Source organism: Bubalus bubalis, chromosome 12, assembly GCF_019923935.1.
Source record: "Bubalus bubalis isolate 160015118507 breed Murrah chromosome 12, NDDB_SH_1, whole genome shotgun sequence".
In the NCBI taxonomy this organism is placed as follows: domain Eukaryota; kingdom Metazoa; phylum Chordata; class Mammalia; order Artiodactyla; family Bovidae; genus Bubalus; species Bubalus bubalis.
This window is the reverse complement of record NC_059168.1, coordinates 104,674,979-104,698,887: the sequence shown is the minus strand read 5'-3', so window position 1 is coordinate 104,698,887 and position 23,909 is coordinate 104,674,979. Positions and strand designations below refer to the sequence as shown.

The 23,909-nt window shown below is 59.1% G+C and overlaps 1 protein-coding gene across 2 annotated transcripts in view; it reads right to left on the bottom strand.

Annotated features, from left to right (window-relative positions):
* The window catches only part of COL5A1 (collagen type V alpha 1 chain), a 147,408-nt gene extending 126,098 nt beyond the window's left edge, over positions 1 to 21,310 (bottom strand). For both annotated transcript variants that reach the window (XM_044926538.1, XM_025262242.2), the window contains exon 1: positions 20,777 to 21,310. In XM_044926538.1, the coding sequence (XP_044782473.1) occupies positions 20,777 to 20,900 (124 nt within the window). In that variant the 5' untranslated portion in view covers positions 20,901 to 21,310. The remainder of the gene's footprint in view (positions 1 to 20,776) is intronic.
* Positions 21,311 to 23,909: the final 2,599 nt, after the last annotated feature.

The window sequence follows — 23,909 nt, the reverse complement described above, 5'->3', positions numbered from 1 at the left end:
TCACCCAGCCCTGTCCCCTGGTGCTCCAGTGGAGACACCGAGCACGTTCGGTCCACGTGACCTCCTTGGCGGGAGAAGGTCCTACCAAGCTGGACCCTGATATCAGTGTCCACCCAACCGGGCACGGCAAGCACTCGGCAAATGTACAGATGGCTCAGGAAATGGAGGGGAGTGGAGAAGAGACAATTAGCATCTACGGCTGTCTTAGGCTCTAGAAGATGCCCTAGTTCTTCTGACTACATGAGAGGAGGTGTCTAAAGCTAGGAACACAAGTGCATTATAACTGGTATTAATGATCCAACTTCAGCCACTGACCCCGTGGGGTAGGAAGAGCCACTCCATTCTCCAGATGAGGAACTGCAGTGTCCCGAAGGCCCAGGTGACCTGGGATGAATCACAGGCCCAGCAACGGTCACACCAGGTCCAAAGCATTCAGTGACAGCTCCCTGCTGCCTCCCGAGAGCAGAGAGGTGGGGAGCGCCTGGCTTTTGAGGGTGGGTAACCCCGGTTCTCGCACATGGGGTGCACCTCGGTTCAGCACCACTGCCCAGGGCACAGTAGCTGGGACAGCAAATGCCCACCGTCAGCTGGAATGTGGTTCTGCAATAAAAGGGCTTTACAGCATTTCAGGGCACGGCCACAGTGAGTCAATGTCTAGGAATCCACCCGAAGGAAATAGAGGCAGAGACGATTCACCAAAAGATGTTCATCCAAGTATTATTTATAACACAGACAACTGGAAATAAGTCAAATCCAACATGAGAGGAACAGTTAAGTGAGGTCCACGCAAGCCTCTGATGGAGGTCCAGCCGCCGTGAGTGACACGGAAGAGTCTGCAATGAATGATACAGGAAGGGTTCACAAGCAAGGCACACAGCACAGCTTCTACATAGGCTCAGCCAGGAAGAGCGGAAATGCGAGCAAAGTCTGTGTCCCCACCAGAATCCACAGGGTGAAATCCTGCCCTCCAAAGACGATGGCTGCAGAGCTCCCACCCCCAGCACCGCGTGAGGACGCAGCGAGACCACAGCGGTGGGGAACCAGAAGAGGGTCCTCCCCCACCAGGCCGCACCTTGATCTTGGACTTCCCACCCTCTAGAAAGACGAGAAATAAATCTCTTCTGTCTGTAAGCCACCCAGGCTGTGGTGTTTTATTCCAGCAGCCCAAAGATAGAAAGGAAAGAAAAAGGAATTTTTGTATTTTCATATTTCCCAAATTTGCTCTAACAAGTGCACTTTATTACAGTCAAGAAAAGTTAACAATGGTCTTTGGAGAATTAGTAGAATCTCTGAATCAATAACTAAATATCCTGAAATGTGAACTCTCCACCTCCCGGCTCCCAAGATGGGGTTCATCTTAGACGTGTTACTGCCAACTGGCAGGCTCCCATGCAGCTCCCCACCTGTCTATGCCCCACCTCTGCCAAGAGCCCCAGTGGACCTCCACATCGCCAGCTGCTCCGGAGTCACAGGCTTCCCTTCTCTCTTAAAAGCCTAAAAAGCGGCCAGCATCTCCTTGTTACCCTGCCTCCTGCTGCTGCAACTCTATCCACCCCGTCTCTCAGTCCAGGCCAACAAACTCTACAAGATTTCACTGTGCCAGGTACCACGCTAGGCACTGCAGAGGCTGAAGCAAGCCAGCCATTCCTGGCCCTCAAGGAGCCCTGGGTAGAGGGTGGGAGCCTGGGGTGGTCATACACACCCTGATGCAAAACGGAAAAGCGGCTTGGTGGAGGGGGAAGCCCATATCTGTGATGGGAGAATGGGTGAATTGGTGGGTGGGTAAGCAGATTATGAGCTGGATCAATGGGTGGGCTTAGTCTGGATCATAGACGGGTGGGTGGGTGGAGGTATGGATGGATGTTTGGTTGGCTGGATGGATGGATGGACTGACAGATGGAAGAAGGGATAGAAGGATAGATGATTAATGGAAAGATGACAAAAAGGAAGGATGGATGAAACTCAACTTTGTAAACAGTTAAAAGGATAAATGGATGATGAGTGCGTGAATAAAGGAAGGAATGGCATCGCCTTGAAGACGCAGTTGATTAACTTCTCAAAGATTGTAGATACCATCCCTTTACTTGACAATCTACCCATCTTGGTGGCCTCACTCTCCCTTCTGGGCCAGAGGTGAAGCCCAATGTGATATGTGTGTCTTATTGGATAGATGGATGGATGATGGATGGTGGATAAAGACCCTCATGAGTTTAAACTGAATTTTGGCACCCAAAGTCTCATCTCTGATAAAGCCCCAGGCTCCGCCACCATCTCACTCACATCACGCTCTAGCCAAGCTAAACCCTGCATCCAGAGATGGAGAGCACAGAGTGTCCAGGCCTCTGCACATTTGGTTCTCTGTATTTGGAATCCTGTTCACCCACCCTCCACGCCTGGTGAATCCCTTTCACCATGCAGACCTCAGCTCAGGCACACTGCCTCTGGGAAGGACTTCCCCGGCCTCCCTGCTGGATGGGTGGTCCTCCTCACTGCCCACTCTTACAGAATGAGACTGAACTACGTGAGGTGACCCTCTGATTATTTTGGCCTATAAAATGGTAATTTCACACGATTCAACCAAACAGACTTATCTCCACTCTAAGGCTGTGGAATCCCACCAGGACATGGGAGTTGGTCATCTCCACTCTAAGGCTGTGGAATCCCACCAGGACATGGGAGTTGGTCATCTCCACTCTAAGGCTGTAGAATCCCACCAGGGCATGGGAGTTGAGGGCAGGGAGCCTGTCCAGCCTTTAGTTTCCAGCATGGGGGTCATGATCAACCCAATTCCCCTGGCACACCCGTAACACCATCAGATGAACAGGTGGACAAAGGGGTCTCAGCTCCTCCCCCCTCCCCAGCCCCCAGCTCTGTTCCAACAGGACAGAGCAGCAGCCTGGTAGGAATAACAGTGACTGAAACTGGGGAAAGTCCTCATTCCATCAGGGACCTCAGGGAAAGAAGTCTCCGTTGTCCCGTGACCCCACAAAGCCCCCTCCCTGATTGTCCATACCTGAGGTCCTCCAGGTGTGGGATCCTCAAGTCTCTCCTCTGAGCTGGCTTTACGGGTGGCAAGGCGCCTCTCAGCCAGTGGCGGAGACTGGAAGGACCCTGTGGCTCGGAACCGTGGAAGGGAACGAGCCTCATGACAGCAGGTGAGGGAGCATGGGGCCATGATGCAGGGTCACGAGTGATCACGGAGCCAGGACGGTGCTCATGGGGTTGGAGGTCACGGGGCACACCCACCGTGTGGCACCCAGCCACTCAGCACAGAAGCTGCCCCCCAGAAACGCGGTCACGTCCACGGCTCTCCCGTGCTTGCCCACCGTCATTGAATGACACGTGATCAATGTAGTCAGTTCCCTCCTGCACTGGTCTATAGGTCTTGTTTCTTTTCTTTTTCTTTTTTGGACTATCTAGGCTTTTATAATTGACAGAGTCATTCCAGCCAAAAGCGTGTGCCTGCCAGCAAGAAGGCACGCAGCTCCCAGGACAGCCAGCCCACGCTTCCATCCCGAGTCTCTATTCCCTACACACCTGCCCACCTTCCAACCAGCCCACCTGTCTGAGCAACACTCAGCCAATTCAAAAGATGCCAGAGAGAACTGCACGTCTGTGCGCCCAGCTGTCCCTTCCAGAGAAAACCACGGGTCCCCACGATTGTGCCTCCTTCCTTGTCGTCTATGAATACGCAAGTGTAGCTTTCTGTGGGTTCTCTCTAGAGGCGGATTCATTCTAAGAGGAGCTTTCTTCCCTTCTGTATGTTGGAGACTGATCCATTTCAGGAAGTACAAAGACACGGAGACACCACTCCTGCAGCTGCTAAGGGACCCTCCCCGGGAACCGCTCAGCGGCTTATCTGATGGCTCAAACGGCTCTCCTGACGGGCATCTGGTTGTTCCAGCCCTCACCTGCAGACAGCCGCAGCTCTGCTGCCGTCTGCAACAGACGTGTCTGCACACACATTGCCTGTATCCACAGGAGACATTCCGAGAAGCAGAGCTACCAGGTCCAATAGCATATGCACTTTAGTATTTCAACAGATACTGCAAAGAGCTTCCCAGGTGGCCCCAGTGGTAAGGAGCCCGCCTGCCAATGCAGGAGACATAATGAGACGTGGTTCGATCCCTGGGTTGGGAAGACCCCCTGGAGGAGGGCATGGCAGCCCACTCCCATATTCTTGCCTGGACCATGGACAGAGGAGCCTGGTGGGCTACAGTCCATGGGGCCACAAAGAGTCAGACACGACTGAAGAGACTTAGCACAAAGACTGCAAAAGCCTTTCCTAGAAGGACCGCCCGTGGGCACCAGCTCCCTCACCGGAGCCAGCAGGGCCTGCTCTTGGCGTGCGTTCTCCGTCCGCCTGGCCAGGTGAGAAGCTGGGTCTCCTCGGCCTTCACCTGCATCCCCTTCTTGTGAGTAAGGTCAAACACCTCCCTACATGCTTAAGAGCTACCGGTATTTTCTTTTCAAGAAGTAATCATATCTTTCGTCCATTATTATTATTAATTTTTTGGTTGGTTTGGTTCCTGGTCCTTTCTTATTGATTTGTAGGAGTTCTTTGACTATTAGAATATCAATCCTTTTTCTCTGATATACATATTTTCATATTGTTTTCTTACAGTGATGGGTAGTTTGGAGGAAGGGTGGGGAGTTAACCAGAGAGAAAATGTTGACTTTTTATGGAGTCAACTTCTTTTTTTATAACTTCTAGAATTTATGTCTTACTGAGAGAGGCCTTCTCATCTGAGATCATAAACCTCAGTCTCCCGTGTTTTCTTCTAGTAGTTTTATGGTTTCATTTTTTGAGTTCATATCATTGGGTCATCTGGAATGCATTTTGGTGTAAGACTGAGTCGGGTTCAACTTCTTTTTCCCAGAGGCTTCCTCCTTATCCCAGCCCAGTCCAATGACTAAGCCTTCCTTTCCCAGCCAACATGAAATGCTACCTTTATCAAAGTCTAAATTTCCACGGCTGCCAGGCCTTAAAAACAGCAGAGCAATGGCTACGCACCCCCTTCTCGTCCCACACAGAGGGGAGGCTTGCTGCTCACCCAGACCCCCGGGACACCCCCTCCCTCAGGCGGGCCCCAGAGGGGAGGGGTGAGCGCCCATGAAGGGAAGAGCTAGGGAAAACCCGAGTCAGTGTGCTCCACGGATGCACAGACGACATCAGAGATCTGGGGCAAGACCCGACGTCCAACACTGGGAGGCTCTTCAAGAAAATCAGGGCGATCACGGGTGTAAACAGCATGCCCTCCTGATGGAGCGACATGAAAAAGCCCTAAGCAGCTGCCCCGGGCGCGGCCCTTGTCTTAGGGAGCGGGTCTGGCGGGACAAGGCCCGGGCCGGGCTGCCTGAGCCCTGGAACTTGCTGATCAGCACGGTGAGCCGCCTCCGTCCGTTCCTTTTCCTCTGTGCTCAGACTCAGCGGGGTTCCAGTCTGGGGGTTATGGGGGATTTTTACTTTCTTCTTTATATTTTTTCTTATTTTCCAAAATGCCTATAATGAACATGTATCATGTAAGTAAAACTAAAGAGGGAAGAGAAGGGGGGCCACCCTCATGGAGAGGGACCCAGCTGGGCAGTCGGGGGCCCCGGCTCCCCCCAGGCCGTCCCCGTGGGCTCTACCTGCCCTCTGACCCGCAGGGTCCTGCACTCCAAGGGCACAGTTCATTCTCCCTCGAGGTATTACAGCGAGCCGGGCAGCACCAGGAAAGGGACACTTGTGGACGGGGAAAAGCCAGGTCCCGACTCCAGGACCCTCCAAGGCCTCGGGGTCAGCTTGTGTTAGGTCAGCCCCCCGCCCACCCCGCAGCACCCCGCAGGGCCAGGCGAGCCCTTCCCACGGGGCTGCCCCCGACGGCCCCAGCACAGAAGCGGCAGACAGTCGGTGCTCAGTAGATGCTGAACTGCGTTTAGGAAGGCGGTCTCTTCAACCACCCTGGGCGAAGCCATGCCTGCCGCCCGTGGACCCCCGCAGCGCCATCGCCATTGGGCAGGTTCCACTGAGAAGCTGCGCTTCTAGAGCGCTTCCCGCCACGCGCCTCGGGAGGCCCGCGGACACACGTTCCTGAGGCAGTACGTTCCCCTCGGGCAGCAGCAGCGGACTTTCAGGTTACAGACTCGGGGCAGGTGGGATTAACACTGGAGCCGGGCTCCACGTCCTAGCCCGAGTGAGCGCACCTCGTCTCCCTCCCACCCAGGCTGGCAGCCCGCAGCCCCCTCCCCTCAAGGCCAGGGACAGGACGAGGGGCCAAGGGTCGCAAGGACATAGGCGGGAGACCTGACCCGGAGGTCCCCCGGCCGGGCTTCCCCCCACCTCACCCCTGGGGCAGCTGGGGGCAGACAGTGTCGCCCGCCTTGCCAGCATCGGGCCGGACCTGCCCGCCTGGCACAGGCGAGGGGACGGCATCCTCTGCCGCTGCCCGGGTGCCGCCAGTCAGAACGGAAGGAAGAATCCACACTGCAACGTGAGAGAGAGCGGTGAGTCATCAGAGAGAGATGTACGGCGCAGAAGCTGACAACCCCGGTACGGGAGGGCGCTCAGACAGCGTGCGTGTCAGGCCTTCCCTGGGGGCGGTGATTCACGGGCACTTCCCAGCCGCAGGCATCACAGCAGACAACACTTGAGTGAGTGAGGAGAAAGAGGCCAGGATATTGACCAGGCATCAAAGTTTATGGGAAAGGCAGGTGCCTGGAGCCCAGAGCTTTTGGGGGGCTTACATTCCCCACAGAGGGAAGGTCGTGGAAACTGAGAGGCAGGCCAAGCTCGGCGAGAGCAGTCACCCCGGGGAGGGCGGCTTGGAGCACATGGTGCTCGATGCCAACATCTGTGCTCGCTGGGGTGGCGGGGGCAGGCACAGGAGGCCTCCTGGGACTACACGAGTGATCTCTTACCTGCTCAGGAGTCCCGGAGAACAAGCAAGTCAAGGTAAGGACTCGGAAGTGAAGCAGGGCAGACAGAAGCTGGTGAAATGTAAAGACTTTCAAAACACAGCCAACAGTTTCTGGACGTGATTTAAAGGGTAAGATGACTGATGCTGAAATGAAAGGAGCCTGGGGTGAGAGGGTCTGGGAGAGTCCATCTGGAGAGACTGTGGATAAGAAGCAGGGTGGCAGCGGGGGAAAGGAGCGAGACGCCGGAAGGGCTGCAGGCCTGCGGGGAGGAGGAGGCCACGCTCGAGCCCCAGGTCTCTCGTTAGCGGAGTCACCTGGACTAGTCCTCACAGGGCGGACCTCGTGGGCTTGCTGGGTGGAGTGAGAGATCACGAGTGTAGGCGAGCAGGGGATCCGTGCCCACGGGGCGGGAGACACCCCAGGGACAATGCTCACTCACACCTGCTAGGGTGCACGTGAGGCATGTGTGCGCACACACACGCACACACACGCACACACACACACACCCCCTCTGCTGGAAACGGGTCACGGGCTTGGGGATCCCCTGGCACGTGATGCATGTGTGCACACAGACACGCACACACACACACACAGACACACACACACAGACACACAGACACGCACACACGCGCACACACACCCTCTGCTGCAAACAGGTCATGGGCTTGGGGATCCCCTGGGAGGTCTGTCTGGGCGGTTCCGACTGCTCTGTGGAGGTGAAAGCAGCGTCAGCGTGGACCATCCGCACAGCCCTGAGTCTCGGACTCCATCCGGCACACCCCCTGGGCTGCTGGTCCACAACCGCCAGACCAGACTCCAGAGGGACCCTGGCAGACCCCCCGCCTCTTCTCTCCTCTGGCCCAGAATACCCACCTCCCCCAGATAGTGAGGGGCCCCCAACCTATCCCAGAACAGCTCAGGCCCCACACCTTTACAAGGACAGAAAATCATTCATCCCTGTTGGCCTCAGTAAGATCTGTTGTTTAGTCGCTAAGTTGTGTCTGACTCTTTTGCGACCCCATGCTCTTCTGTCCATGAGATTTTCCAAGTGAGGACACTGAACCGGGTTGCCATTTCCTTCTCCAGGGGATCTTTCCAAGGGACTGAACCTACATCTCCTGCACTAGCGGGTGGATTCATTACCGAGCCCCTCACATCTGCCCACACTGCTCCAGAGAGCCGGTTCAAAGCGTGTCAGCCAACACCCTCCACATTCACCAGGGGCACCTTTGGCTCCATCCCACAGCTCCTCCTTGACACCTCCTCACACGCTGCAGGCACGGAGGGAAGTGACAGGTCCAGAGAGACCCTGTGTGCGTGGAGATCCAAACTGCACCTCCTAAAGTCTTACCCAGAGCTAAGAGGAAGACACCCTCAGCTCTATTTCGCACATGAAGAAAGGACGTTTTGGAGGTCACAGCTCAGGACCGCGGCAGTCCTAGCCCCCCCGGCCACACCAGGGGTTTCTGGCAGCTAGAGCCGGGCTGCGTGCCTCCTTTGGCCTTGAGGTGAGCACACCTCACGTGGGCCTGAAACATGAGGCTTGGATGCTGTGACAGAGGACTCGGGCTCCGTCCACCCCCTGTCCGCCATGACTTCTGGCCACCGACCGTACCTCCAACTAGAAATGCCCGGGACCACATGTGCGGGATATGTGCTGTTCCCTTGGTTTCAAAGGAGCTGCAACTCCCTAACTTTTCCCAGTGGCATCTGCCTGGCCCGGACAGTGGGGTAGGTGGGCCACCCAAGGAGTAAACTTTCTGGAGGACTCTGACAACTCTCTAGGACTCATGACCCACCCTAAGGGAAAAGCAGGAGCAGAGCTCTTGAGCCTGGCCCTTGGTAAGCCCACTGACCTCCTTCAACAAAGGGCGGGCTCAGGAACCAGGCCCCTGGGCACTGCTTCTCTCCCAGGGTTTTTAATTTTTCTTTTCTGAAATGCTGATAGTTTAAAGATGTGGGTTCTTCCCCGGCCCAGCTTCTCTGACCCGGAAGAGGTGGTGGCTCGGCTGCCCCAGCTTCACTCTGGAAACATCTGATGGGCTGCTCGGCCTGCACCTGGCCCTCAGAGTGGGAGGGGCCTGACGCGCGCCCCAGCCTCGTCGCTGGCAACGCTTGGCTCCCTGGCACAAGCCCTGCGTGCCTCTCCAGTCGTGTGTGAACCGATGTCAAACAGGCAGGACCCACCTGGATACAATCCTCCCCTATCGCTCCTTCCTTCCTGCTAAAACGGAAAAAATGACTCAGCCAGGACAGCTCATGCCCAAACACAAACACAGCTAAAGGCTAGGCCGCCCCAGCTTCACCTGACTCGAGCAGCGGGAGGAGGATCCGGAGGGGCCTGGGACTCGGGGGACTTTGGAAGGGGAGCTGAACATGCACTGCTTCCTCCTGACCCTGGACAGGCGCCCACCTCCAGCCTGGGCCCCAGAGGACAGGGTGGGGGCAGCCACCAGCTTTCAGCAGCCTCCCCACCCCTCTGTGCTGGGATGAAGGCCCCAGGGAAAAAGATGGGGCTAAAACCCCACCTCACAGTGATGTCTGCTCTCGGAAGGCCCTGTCCCCAGGAGGCTGGGTGAAACTCAGTTTCCACAACACAAATGCTATTTTAAAGGCTCTGCTACTCACTAGCTGTGGGGCTTCTGGGAGCCTCAGTTTCCTTGCCTGTAAAATGGGGCTACCTCTTGCCCAGAAAAGATGTCATCAGGATAAAACAGTGTATGAAAGCCCTTAGAGTAAGGTAGAGGAGAGGGAGGGAGGGAGGGAGGAAGCGAGCAGAAACCCCAACCCCGTGTCACCCAGCCCTCGACAACAGCCCTCCCCAGTGTTTGCAAATCCTGCTCATGTCCAGGCAGCTGTGTGCAATCAGACAGGCCCTGTCCAGGAAGGGGAGGTGGGAGCCAGTCCACGCAGAGGCCCCGAGGCAGGCGCTGCAGGGTGTGGGAAGACAGGCGCCCTCCCAGCCGGGGACACCAGGGCGTGAAAAGGGAAGAAGACAGAGCGTTCCCACTGGCAGCAGCTTTCCTTCGGTTCTGCAAACAGGAAGCTTGAAGACGTTCAGAAGCTCCAAATTTGGGGATATCAAGGTTAAAACCCTGGGGCTCTGGAGGCCGGGTTTTGGCAAGTTCCCTCCGGATGCTGTCTGCCCGCACCAGCTGAGCTCCCCGACGGGGGTGACCAGCAAACAACGGTCATCACACCCGCCCTGGACAGAGGAACCCCGAGACGGGAGACCTGAGCTCCCCTCCAGCCCCGGAGTCCCAGAACAATCCTTTGAGGCTCAGAGGCCCTCCCCGGATGGTGGAGCTCTGAGACCACCCGGTTCCCCCAGCCTCAGGACACCAGGCAGAGCCCACCAGCAGGTGACGGCCACACATTGGGGTCTGGTCCTCCTGCCCCTCTGCTCTCAGCAGCCTGTGACCCTGGAGACCGCCTCGTCCTCTAGGCCTGAAGGCGGGAGGCCAGACCGACCACTGACTCCGTGAGCCCTCCCAGTAAAATATCCAACTCCTTCCTGGGGGGCTGGGCCTGCCCACCATCAGGGCCCCGCACTCCTGGAGTGAAAAAGCAAGCCTGACACCGCTCCCACATTAAATGAGGAGGAAGATTCCATGGCGCCCCCCCAAGCATAGCTGCAGAATGCACCCCCTGCCCCTTGCGGACTCGCCCCCTCGGGCTCCAGCTGGGTCCTTTGCACTGGCTGTTTGGCCTCCTCCGAGGCCCAGCTGTAGCCCAAACCCAAAGTGACCGCTCTACTCCTGCTCTATTGCCAGCACCTTATAGAAACTTTATACAAACTGCTGCCTCCCTGCTCCGCTGGACATGATAACAGTACAAAAGAGCACCAGCGATACGGAATCATCGTCACTGATTGACCGGTAATGACCGCCGCGGCCTGGGTAGCGGCGGCGGTCACCGTCCCCAGCATGCTTCCGTGTCTGTTCTCCTGCTCTGAAGGTGGGGTGCAGGACACCCCGCCAAGGGCCCATGTCCACACGCAGGTCACCTTCCACCTTTCAGCTTCAGGTGTGGGGATGAGCCACGCTGGACCAGGAGGTTAAGCAAGGCGCTAGAGGTCACACGGCTGGGAGTCCAGACCCTGCTCTTGGCCTCCAAAGCCAGGGTCCCAGCCTCCATGCTCTGAAGCATCACTGCTTTCCGGCCTCATCCCCTAACTCCCCTTCTGAAAGTCGCAGGAATGACTGACTGGGAGCTGGCCGTGGAGGCTGGCCCCACACGGTGGGGAGGTGGGGGTGTCGGAAGAAGGTTCAGACCTCCCGTCCGGTACGCCCAGTGTTTCCCAAAGTGCCCTCAGCTGGTCATTGGCATCAGATCTCTAGGGGCAGGCCCCAGGCTCCACCCCAGACCCTTGGATCCCAGATCTGAGAGGCAGGGCCTGCCGTGGCTGAAGCTCTGGTCTCACAGGGTCCCCATCAAAGACCTCCTGGTAGGAAACCGGATCTGCTCACCAGACTCTCTTGTTCCCAGGCAACCCCGGGCCAGGTCCCCAGACCTGGAGGACTCCACCCTCTGCAAAATGCCAGCAAAGCTGAGTTTGGGGCCCAGCCCTCCACTGGGACAATCTGGGGGCTCCAAATACAAATGCCAGGGCTCTAACGCATGGCAACACAAGCGACAAGAGCCTTTAGTCCTCCCAGCGGGCCTCTGGGGCAGGTGTCATCAGCTTATACCCATTTCACAGATGGGGGGACTGAGACTCAGGGGAGTATTTCTAGGTGCCTCAGCATCTGTGCCGAGCCCAGGCACACGGGGACAGGTAGGAGGCAAGGGCCCTGCCCTCTCGGCTCACCAGGGCGCTGAGATCCTGGGGCTGGCAATGGCCCATCCTCCTTCTCACTGGACCTGGCTGAGCTCCTTCTTGGTGTCCCTCCCCTACTGAGATGTGCAGTAAACACAGAGGAACAGCCTCGTGACCTGACATCAGGGATGGCCTCAAAGCAAACAGGTGGAGGGGAGTCGGGGGCGAGTGCTGGGGGTGGCGACGGGGGTGCTGAGGGAGTGGGAGGGGGGCTGGACCACGTGAGAGTGGCCTTGGGCTGATCCTCATCAAATCCACGAGGACCTGGGGATCTGTTGCGCTGTGTTTGATCTGTCCCCGAAAAACAACAACAACACTCTCAGAGCCAAGCCCCAATAAACCCTTCCTCCTTAGGCTGACTTCCCCCACCTCCCAGTCGCCCTGATCTCCTTTATTGCAGAATGAAAGAGTCTTCTCTTAGAAGGGAGTGCTCATCCTCTGGCAGGGAAGAAAGCGAAGCATCACTGCTCCTTCTAGAAAGTGGGGAGGGCACGCAACGGGGGGAGGACTTGTCTCTTCTTCTCTCCCGCCGTGCGGCCCCCCTGACGTGCCCCCAGCATCTGTGCTGATGCCTGCGGGCCCCTGTCTCAGATGAGGGAGGAGGTCCTGAACACCGGCTGCCCTCCCATGCCCCCTGGGAGGAGGTCCTGAACACAGGCCGCCCTCCCACGCCCCATTCCCTCTGCAGTCCAGCTCCTCCCTGGAAATGCGGGCCGAGCCTCCCACAACCCTGCCCAGGTGTGAGCCCCGCAGCCTCACCCCAGCCCGTCCCAAGTGCTGGGCCCACCACAGAGGACCCCTGGATGCTCCTCAGGTGCCAGGGTCCACTGACACGCAGCTGTTGCCCAAGCCGTGCTTTCCAATCTAAACCATGAACTTAAATAACATTGAGAGTTGGACTATAAAGAAAGCTGAGCACAGAAGAATCGATGCTTTTAAACTGTGGTGTTGGAGAAGACTCTTGAGAGTCCCTTGGCCTGCAAGGAGATCCAACCAGTCCACCCTAAAGGAGATCAGTCCTGAATGTTCATTGGAAGGACTGATGTTGAAGCTGAAACTCCAATATTTTGGCCACCTGATGCAAAGAGCTGACTCACTGGAAAAGACCCTGATGCTGGGAAAGACTGAGGGCAGGAGGTAAAGGGGACAACAGAGGATGAGATGGCTGGATGGCATCACCGACTCAAAGGACCTGAGTCTGAGTGAGCTCCGGGAGTTGGTGATGGACAGGGAGGCCTGGCGCGCTGGGATTCATGGGGTCACAGAGTAGGACACAACTGAGCGGCTGAACTGAACTGAAATAACATTAGTGATAATTCCCTGGAAAAGAAGACATTTAGAAGTGCTATTCCCTGCACTTCCATTCGAGAACGAGCTCCTCACCCCACCTTCTTGACCTGAACATTTTCTGGTCCAAAAGATGCAGAAGGTGCAGTACCCCTTCCTACTCCTCTGCTCAAAACCAACCGGGATGTGCGACCCTCTTCTCCTAGAAGAGCAAGGTCTGTCTACACAGATCACTGACATGGAGACCGTCCCCTCCACCCTCAGGCCAGGAGGACACATAACAGTCTTCAAGAAGGAAGCTAGAACTGCCCACCAGCATTTCAGATTCTCCCCAAAGAAAAAGGGCAAAAGAAGAGAAGAAACAGCGAAGGCAGGTCCCAGGGACCTCACCCCAGCAGACAGGAGAACAACACCTCCCCAGACAGGGCCCCTGCAGACTGAACCTGAGGGCCCAGGGCTGGAGAAGGCCCATCTTTGCTCCTCCGCTTGGGCAGGGCCCAGGCCCCAGTCCCCAGCCAGCTTTCCCCTCACCTGCCACACAACAGGGTCCCCTAGCTGCCCGCCATGGGCCAGGGCCCCCGTTCCACGGGCGCACAGCTTCTCCTACCCTCCCAAAGACGACCCTGACGAGGAGCAAGATGAGACTACACACACTCCTAGTTTTATGTATCAAAAATGAAGAAGGAAGAATTGAGGCTGAGGTGCAGAAGCTACTCGCAGTTGAAGGCCATGGGCCTCCTTCTGAAGCACAAGGACCCTGCCACTAACGGTGTGTGTGCTAAGCTGCTTCAGTCGTGTCCAACTCTTCCGACCCCATGAACTGCAGCCCACCAGGCTCCTCTGCCCATGGGATTCTCCAGACAAGAACACTAGGGTGGGTTGCCATGCCCTCCTCCAGAGAATCTTCCAGACCCAGGGACTGAACACGTTTCCTATGGCTCCTGCATTGCAGGTGGGTTCCTTACCACTGAGCCAAAGGAGAAAGCCCCTCCGAGGGACACCTCCATTCAAACTCATAGGAGGGTGGGGCTCCAAAAGCCATACGCCCTGGCAAAGCAAGCTGGCCTCTGATTGGCCAGAGCCCCACAGGCTGTCTGGTACCGCCCTCTGATTGGCCAGTGGCCCATTGGCGGGTGCCTCCCCTGATTATCTGCTGACCTAGGGGCTGTCAGGTACAGCCCTCTGATTGGCCAGTGGCCCAGGGGCTGGCGGGTGCCTCCCTCTGATTGGCCAGAGCCCCAGGGGCTGTCAGGTACCACCTTCTGATTGGCCAGTGGGCCAGGGGCTGGTGGGTGCCTCCCTCTGATTGGCTGGTGGCATCATTTTACTAGCTGGTGTATGTTTCACTGCCTCCCACTTTGCACTTCACTGGACATTACGGCCTGTTCGCAGGTCTGATTCCCTCACTGCACCGGAAGCTCCTGCAGGGCTGAGATGTTCACCTCTCACTCACCTGCGCACCTGCTCCTGGCGCCCGGCACTGGTCTGAGTCGCATTTGAGGTCTGCAAAGGCTTCAGGCAGAGCCACTGTCCCGCCCGAGTTTTCCACACAGGACCAGTCTCTCCTGCGTCCCCTCTGCGCCGACACAGAAAGGGCCTCGCCCTCGCCCTCTGGTTACCCCGCCGGCAGAGCGGAAGACAGTTGCTTTAATCTCAGCGGAAGGCGGGAAGCGATTTTTCCAATGCAAGAGTTTTTACAGTTAAATCACTCCAGTTACATACACATATTTTGATGTCATTTCGTACATTTATTTTTTTAAAAATAAAGAGGCTAATAAAGTCCCTGTTGCCAAGGTGCTGGCAGGAAAGAACAGTACAGAAGACTGAATTTCCCCTGAAAGAATATAGGCCTAGGAATCAGAAAATAAAAGAATCCACCCCCCCTCCCCATTTCACGTACAGAGACGTCACAAGAAATCGGCCCCTGGGGCTCTGTGTAATGAAACATTGACAAAAGTGGGTCAGATCGTGGTTCCATTTCTTAGGTCTGAGTCACCCAAGAGTGGAGACATTTATTCCAACTGTGGGTTATGATGTAGGCTGGGAATCTGCCAGAAAAATTACAGAGTGAGTCGAAGCTGATGGGATGACGGCTCAGACAGTGTGACAGGTATAACACAGAGCAGCCCGCCCCCCACGAATCCCCACGCACCCAGTGCAGCCTTCATCCATCCGCTCCTTCCATCAACTTTGCTCCAGCTGCTCGGGCCGTGGGGATGTACGAACAGCGTCTAAGTTAGCAAGGCCCCGCCCCCCCTCCAGATGCCCTGGCAGACCATCAGCCATCACCCATGGTCACGTCTCAGGAGCCAGAGTCCTTGAAATGGGACGTGGGCAGGTCCATTCCCACCACTTGGCCCCAATCCCCGCTGGTAAAGCAGGGGTGGCCTGAGGAACGGCGTGCTGGACACGACTGCCCACGACCTCTGCCACCTCCAGGCCAAGGCTCGAGGCTCAGACCAGACCGAATGATTTGCAGACAGAGCCATGAACTCATGGCGGGGAGGGGGGGCTCTCTGAATGAGAACCCCTTCTCATTCACAAGACGGAGAGAGTGACTCGCAAGGCCAGCCAATGAGCAGAGCGGGGAACTCGCCCCAGACCCGCTGCCCCTGCCACGCGGGGGCCCAGAGCGGACGAACGGTTACAGCGGTGCTGGGGACACCTCCCGTACTGAGCCCCGTCCGAAATCCTGCGGGGCGGCGTCCCTGGTGGCTCCGTGGTGAAGAACACAAGTTCGATCCCCGGTCTGCGAGGATCCCACATGCCCTGGAGCAACGGAGCCCACGCACCACAGCTACTGAGCCTGTGTTCTAGAGCCCGGGAGCCGCAACTGCTGAGCCCGAGCGCCAAGAGCCCGTGGTCCCCAAGATACGCCACCACAAAGACGAGCCTGTGCCTCACAACTCGAGACCAGCCCCCACTCTCCGCAACCAGAGGCAGCCTGAGCCGCAGTGAAGGCCAGCACAGCCAAAAATAAATAAAATCTTATTTTAAAAAATCCCGCAGGAGCCGCAGTCATCCCCTTTCCTACAGATGGGAGCCTGGCGGGGGTGGGCAGGATGCTGACCCAGCTGCGGGCCGCCCACCCCAGGGCATCACGCATACTGGGCCTTCACGCCGCGGGTGTGGCAGGGCAGCTCTGCCCACAAGAAGGGCCAAAACAGGCTGTGCCTGCAGGACCTAAGTACCCCCGGAGCCAGGCCAAAAAGCTTAAGGCATATTTGGCCAAGTGCTGGCCAGATGAGTCGATTACAGGGGAGAAATAAACAGAGGGAAAAGCAGAAGCTATAATCTAACATCGCCCTCCTGTGAGCAAAAAAAAGACTCCTCAGATTATCAGACCCAGCTGGACCGGCTTGTCCTGGGCCGGACCCGCAGCCTCACGGATGCCCGGCGGGCTCCGTGGCCACCGGTCGCCTCCCGTCTCCCCAGCAGGGACGGGGTGCGGGGAGGAGAGACGTGGCCTGGCCGTGGGCGCCTCAAACACACCAGGCCCTGCCTGGGCAGACCATTAAAACACAGGGACCTGTGTGTGGATGAGGACATGCACACCTGTGTACGTGTATACACCCACCAACACACATCTCACACACGCAGACACACGCATCCAAACACACCACATGCACACACATGCATGCACAAATATATACAAGTGCACACACGTGTACAGCCCCCTGTTGGGCTTGTAAAGCCCTTTCACATACATGGCCTAGGGCGACCTTTACTGCCATCCTGTGAGGTGACAGACGTGGGAAACGGACCCTCCCGAGCACATGGGGGGCTGAAGAGGGTGCGGGAGGGGCCAGGCCGAGCCACTTGCGGATGGCAGAGCCCCCGGGGTCTCACCGGGCCCAGAACCTCCCACTGGATGCTCACAACAGGGGCAACGCTGCTTCCTCCTTCCGCAGAATCACCACCCCGAACAGCAGCCACAAAAGGCCCTCCGCTCATTGGAGAAGGTGCCCCCACACTCCACTCCCTGTCTTCAGGGATCACCCCGACCCGTCTACACAGCTACTCTCAGAGCAAGGAAGCCGTGTCCCCCCGTTTCCCAGAGGAGAAAGCTGAGGCACGGGCCTGGCCCCCACCCAGACAACCCCTTAGAGGCAGAGGAACCCTCCCTGCAGCCCTGGGTTCAGTGACCTGACAGCCAAGGACTGTCCCCCAACCAGGGCCCAACACGGGCAGGACCCCCAGGCCAGGGCAGGCGGCACCCCTCAGGTGGTCTCGGTGCGGGGCCCAGAGAGGGTTAAGGACAGCCCAGCTGCCCTCCTGTCCCTTTCGAGACCCCCCTCTTCTCACAGCGGCCACTTCTGCTGGCACAGCATCCCAGGGCAGGCAGCCCTGGGGGCGCCCCGCCAACCGAGTTAATGAGGGGCTTTCCAGCCAAGGGGAGCAGCCCCAGGAGAACGAAGCAATGGGGCTGGGAAGGTCCTGCCAGCAAGGAGCACGGATGAGACAACAGCCAGAGGGGGAGGCGGGCACCTGCTAAGGGGGCCCCTTGGCAACAAAAGGAAGGAGAAAGGTTGAGTTAGCAGCACCTCCTCCAGGAAGCCGCCCCGGATCTCCCCAAGGGGGCCGACCCTCCACCCTGTTTTCAAGGCTGCTCGGCCAAGACAACGAGCGGTGCAATGACCAGCGTCCACGGGTGGGCCTCCCCCCAGCCTGTGGGCCCTCCGTCACCTCTGCCTTCCCCACAGCCAGGCCCAGCTGAGGCAAGGGCTCCCAGAGTTGGCAGCTCCCCCGGGTGAGTGAAGGGCCTGGTGAAAGGGGGGTGGAGGCTGCAGGCCTGCAGGTCACGGTGGCCCTCGATGGCCTTGGGTACAAAGCGGGGAGGGGGCAGGAAGAGACCGGAGAGGAAGGAGGGAGAGAAAGGAGGGAGGCAGCGAAACACTCGGCTGGCTGGGACCCCCCTCGGCCCCGGTGAGCCCCAGGCCTCCCCAGGCACAGAGAGCAGGCAGACCCAGAGTCTGGGGCCTCAGCCCCCCGCGCCTGGGCCTCTCTGAACACCAGCGCCCTCACAGCCCCATAGGCCAGGGTACGAGTCCAAGACGACGATGTCGGCACAGATCTATCAGTACACCAGGCAAGGGCCAGCGACTTTGCTCCAAATGTTACCACGCGTGCTGGCCTCCCAGGGGCCGGGGACCCCGCCCTGCTCCTCGTGGCACACCCGGGGCTCCAGTGAGGGTGCAACAACGGGGCCTTGGGGTGCCTGACTCATCCTCGACCCTCGGGGGCTCGCTGTTACTAAGTGATGGGCGGGAGGCCATTGGGGGGGGTCTGTTCCCCACACCCCTTTGCGCCCCCCAACCCTATCTGTGACCCAGGGCGGAGGCAGGGATGGGAGACAGGGCCAGACAGCCAGAAGGCAGGGTGGGCAGGCGGGCAGTGCTCAGCGAAGGGCGTGGCCGTGGTGAGAGTCCAGAAATATCTGAAGGGTGGGGTCGTGGGGCAGGCTCTGGCTGGCACCCCAGGAACAGCCCCGGAGCAGCACTGGGGAGAAGGGCCTTTGTGCTTCCACCCCAGGGAGGGGACTCCTGCCTGTGGCCACTGCCGGCTGGCAGTGACCCCAGCTCCAAGCCCTCTGGCCACGGAAACCTGGACCAGAGGAGAGAGAGGCTTGGGGAACCAGCTTGCCTTCTGAACCCCTCCCACTGACTGTTCTTTTATGGGGAGGAGGGGGGAGGGGAGGAGAAGATGGAAAAGGCTGTCTTTCCAGCCAACTGGATTGAGTCAGAGGAAATTTAACCATTTGGTGACTGTCAAGTCCCACAAAACTTGGACAACTCTTCCGACCAAATAATTGCCAAAAGCGACCACGTGACCGGCGTCAACCAATGTTGTGCCGAGGAGATGACCTCAATTTCCAAATATTGGGGTCATGTTTCATTTCACTTACTCTCCTTTGCCCGTTACAATGTTAAACGGCCCCAAACGCAATCTGACTTTTCATGCCTTTACACACTTGGCCAAGAAGAAGGTAGGAAAAAGAGCCATGTTCGGAGAGAGCTCAGAAAACATCTGGTGAATCTCAAAATGGAGAGGAGACGAACTGCACCCCCCCCCACCCCCGCCCTGGATCTCAGTGGACAGCCGCTCCTGAGGACTGACGACGCCTTCCAAAAGGGTCCCACCCTGGAAAGGGAGGTCTGTGAAACCCACCCAGAGAGGTGGCTTCTTTGCAGGCGCTCAACGTCTCTTTGGCAGGAGCCAAATGTCTAAGTCCACAGCCATGGCCCAGGCGCTGACCCCATGCCCGCCTCAGTCAGGACGGGAAAGAGGAGGCAGGGGGCAGAGAAGGCGAACAGCCCGCTCCAGACCCAGACGAACACTGGCTCTGCGTGCTCCCCAGCCCCAGCTGTGGGGGTTTGGACTCCCCTTAAGGATTCCCACCTGACCTCCTGGGGGAAAGCCCAGCAGAGGAGCAAGGGCAGGGTTATATGGTTTTGTCTCTGACGGATGCCCAACACAGCTGCCCTGACCACATCCCCCGGCCCGCTCCACACCACCTCCCTGGAGGCTGCTGCTGTCCCCCACCTCCAGTGGCCCCAGGAGAAACCCAAAGCCTGTGAGCTGAGCTCAGGATCCAGGAAACGCGGGTGGCAGTCCAGGGCTGAGATCCGACACCCCCAGAGCCAGCCCAGGCTCCCCACACCTTCCCCAGCCCCTGACCAGCTGGACACCCTGATTCCTGTTCACCCTGTCTGGCCCACCAAGCACTCACGTGCCAGCAAAAAGGGACAGAATACCTTGATTGGTAAGAGGAAGGTGGAAGTGATTCTTCCTGTATGTCTTCAAATTACAAAGCAGAGCAGAGTGTGGGCTCTGAAGTGGCGCTGTCTCTGGGGGAGGGGGGCCTGGCTGGTCCAGCTGTCCCCTGGGCCACTGTCCCCTCCCTGTGCCTGCACTCTCCCTGAGCCTGCTCTGAGTCCATCTCCCATCAGCTGATGGGAGACTTTGAGGGCCACGAGCTCTGTTGGAAGACCTACCCCATGGGATAGGCAACCACAGAAGTGATGCTTGGAACACCACCGGCATCAGGAAAGTGTGTGGGAGGCAGTGGGGGCGGCAGGCATCCAAGCAGGCGCCCCGTGGGTGCTGGCCGGCTGGACGCCACCCGCAGGAGAACGCTCCTTCTAAGGCCAGACCTCTGGCAGAAGTCCCGTCTGTGCTTCATGTAAACCCCCGGCAGCCCAGACCCGGCAACATCTCCCGGCCTTGCGCCTAGAATTCCGTCTTTGGGCGGGAAAGCTGCTAAGACCCTAGAAAACCTGCTTCCCAGGAGAAGTCGGGGGAGGGGGGCTCCGTTTCTGGGATTCCCGTCCCCCGCCCTCCACTCTCGGCCCCCCATCCCAGGAGGCCCGGCCAGAACTGACCCGCTGTGACTCTAGGGGGCGACCCTTCCCGGGTTTCAGGAAAGGAAGTTGTGCTGCGCGCCTGCGATGTGGACAGAGAAGGTAAAGTTTCGGGACAAAAGTCTGCCTGCCTGGTGGACAGCCCCTCCGGCGCATCCTACGCGGAGCCCCAGCCTCGGGTCCCCCGACGGCCCCGGCGGTCGGCCCGTTTGGCGCGGGGGAAGGCTGTGCCGGCGCGTCTCCCTCTCCGGGGCCCCCAGCTAATGGCATTCGGAGTCTCGGGCCGCGCATTCCACAGCCAAGCGGGGAAGGTCGTGCAGGCGCAGAAGAGGCCGGGCGCCCGGGGATGACAGCCGTGCCGGCCCCGGCGGCCCGCGGCCCCCAGAGCCCTGGCGCCCCGCGCCCTTACCTGCGCGGCTCGGAGGCGGCGCCCACAGCAGCAGCAGCAGCAGCAGCAGCGGCGGCGGCGGGGACAGCAGCGGGGCACCCGGGCGGAGCGGGCTGCGCGCTTTCCAGCGGGTGTGGACGTCCATGCCGGAGGGGCGCGCGGTGCGGGGCGCGGGGCGGGCGCGTGGGGACGCACGGGGCGCGGAGCACGGCCCGGGCAGCGGACTCAGCGGGGCCGGCACGACCTTAGGGAGTCATGGGAGCAGCCGCCGGCCCGTTCTCTTTGTGGCCGTGGCCCCCGGGAGGGTCGGCTGGCGCGCTCGCCCACGGCCGGGAGGGCTCGACCTCGGTCCGCGGGGCGCCGGGACCCCGCTAGGCTCGCTGGCCCCCGCCTCCTCGTCCCCTCCGGTTCCTTCTGGCCTCCTCCTCGCCGCCGCCGCCCCGCGACTCGCTCCCCTGGGCGCTGCGCTCGAGTGAGGTCCGGCGCCGGCCGCGGGGACGAAGGAGGAGTGCGACCTCGCCTCGGGCGCCGAGCACTTTTCCCCCTTCCCCTCCCGCCCTCGCTCCTGGAAGGCACCCGCGGAGGCCGGGGCTCCCCGGCACCCGCAGCAAATCAGAGCGGCCGCTGGGCTCGGCCGGGCCGGCCCCCGCTTCCCACTGGGCGCCGCGGGCAGGGAGGTGGGGCCAGCGGGCGAGTGGCGGCGACGAAGGGGCTGGCCCGGGGCGGGCGGGGACCCGAGCGGGCACGGCCCCCGGCTCTGCCGGCGTTCGCGCGCGGACGGAGCCCCCCAAGGCCGATCCTGGACCCCCACTTTTCCCGCCCCAGGTGCCCACACCTGGCCGAGCCCCAGAACCAGTGTGGAGGCACCCTGAGTTCGAGCATTTGGAGTTAAAAAAAAGTTGCAGCTCACCCCGCCTAACTTTTTCACGTTCTTGGAGTTGAGAGCTCCTCTTCTGGGTGGAGACTGGACTTCCAATCCAGCCAGATCGGGGCGCCCAAGACTGTAGCAGGCGCGTCCACCCCGACCCACGACCCGCTCTCCACCTTCCCGCACGGCAGACTGGGCATCCCTGCCCACGCTGAGGTCTGGACTCCCGAGAGGTCCTGGGGGGGTGGAGGGGGGGGAGCGGGGCGATCTTGGAGGTCACACATCTGGGATATTAATCAGGCGGAGGTCGCCAGCACCCCCTCCCCCCTCGCTCCTCCTGCATGGAGACCCCTCTGCTGCAACAAGGGAAGCCAAGGAGACACGTGTTTGGGAGGTGACATTTGCAGAGGATGAGGGCTGGGGTCCCTGCTGCCCCGGACCACTGTGGGGCACTGCCTCTCTTCCTCCACGTCTTTAAGCCTCCGAGAGGTCTCCCTGGAGCCTCCAGGCTGCGGTGGTGGGCGGCAGCCCCTTCCGTTTGGTTCCCCCAGCCCAGAAATATCCACCCCGCCCCCTCAAAAGCCTACTGAAGCCTCCCTCAAACCCCTTCCTAAAAGAGCAACTGTGCTGGATTTTAAAGTGGAGGGAAGGTGAGTCAGGGGGCTTTTCAGAACCCAAGCCATCCCCTCTGCTTCGAACAGACTGTTCACCCAGTGACGCTGAAGCAGTTCTGAGACCCCCAGCCCCCGGCCCCCAGACTGGATGTGAAATTCCCCAAACACCCTTCAGTTCCAACAGGGAGGGAGGGGTGGAGGGGAGAGGCTGGGTTTGCCAGCACGGCCACGTGCTGCCTCTCGAGCCGGCGGTAGGTCACTGGGGCTACCCCGGAGGCCCACATCTGCCCATGTGCTCTCGGAGGTGTTCAGTACCGCTCAGGTAAAGGATGAAACGCAAAGTAAAGTGAAGTGTTCTCTCTGGTTTAGACAGCTCTTTCTTGTTGTTTTACAACCTGTATAAATCACATCTGTGATCGGGGTGGGCATGCGCTGTGTGCACAGGTGTGTAGGTCTGTAATTCATGTGCCGGTCAGCTGGAGCTGGTCCTTGGTGAACCTTCATGAGAGAGAAATTCCACCAGACGCTCCCTGAGGCCCCGGCCCCACCTGGCCCCTGGGAAGCTCCCCATCACTAGGGGAAGGCCAGCTTCTCCTGAAGACGTGGGGTGCTACCGTGGGCCGGTGGTCTGGTTGTCAGAAGACAATGCTGCCTCCGGGCTCCGCTTCCCCCGCAACACTGAGAGCTCTTCCAGGGGCCGCAGGTGCTCTGTGCTGGCTCGCCGGCCCTCCCGACACCTGGAACTCAGGACGGGCATCTGGTCCCCCAATAGCTGATAGTCAAGGGACACCGTGTCTCCCGGAGAGCTGACCTCACAGTAACAAGGAAGCTTGAGACCAAGGTGGGCTCATTGGTGCCTGGACTTGGGGGGGAGGTCAGTTTCTAGCCCACTGAGAAATTCAGAAAACAACCCCTAAACTGAGCACCCTGCCCGGTCCGCCCAGGACGGTGGGAGGGTGACCGTGATGCCTGGCCACAACTGGGAGTCCAGCGGAGACAGCAGGAGCACCAGCCAGACCCGTGTGTTGGCCACTTCAAAGCCACTCTTGCACCAGGTCACACACAGCAGTAAAGAACACAGTCATTTCTGCCCCTTACAGATAAGGAAGGTGAGGATCAGAGAGAGAGAGGGACTTTTAGTCAAAGTACCAGCGAATCCATCCATGGCCAAGCCCAAATTTGAACCCAGATTTGCCTTCAGGCAGGAAAAAAGGGGATCGCCCTGCCCAGATCCTTGCAAAGAATGCCTCATGGTGTGTGACCCCAGCAGCATCCCCTGACCCTCCCACAGCTCCTGGGATACACCGCCCACCCTTCCCTTCTTCTGCCGTAAGATCTCCTCACCAACTTTTTTAAGTGACGGATCATTGTCTCAGTGTCCACAACAGGCCCTAAGCACGGCTCGCTTGTGGGCTCTCTCATTTCCCCTGCCACCTGAAGGGGCCACCCAGCCTCCCGGGGTCCTTGGCTGGCTGGGAAAGCCCACCCTTCCTGGGGAAGCCCCCCAGGACAAGTGGCTACCTTCTCCCCCTCCACCTCTCCCAGGGGGGAGCTCACAGCCCCTTGGAGGAGGCAGAGGAACCGGTGATCTGCTTGCCTCCAAGGGGTTCACTGCCCAGCAGACCCAGGAGGGACGGGGGAGCTCCCGCTCTGCAGGCTGAGTGGCTGGAGC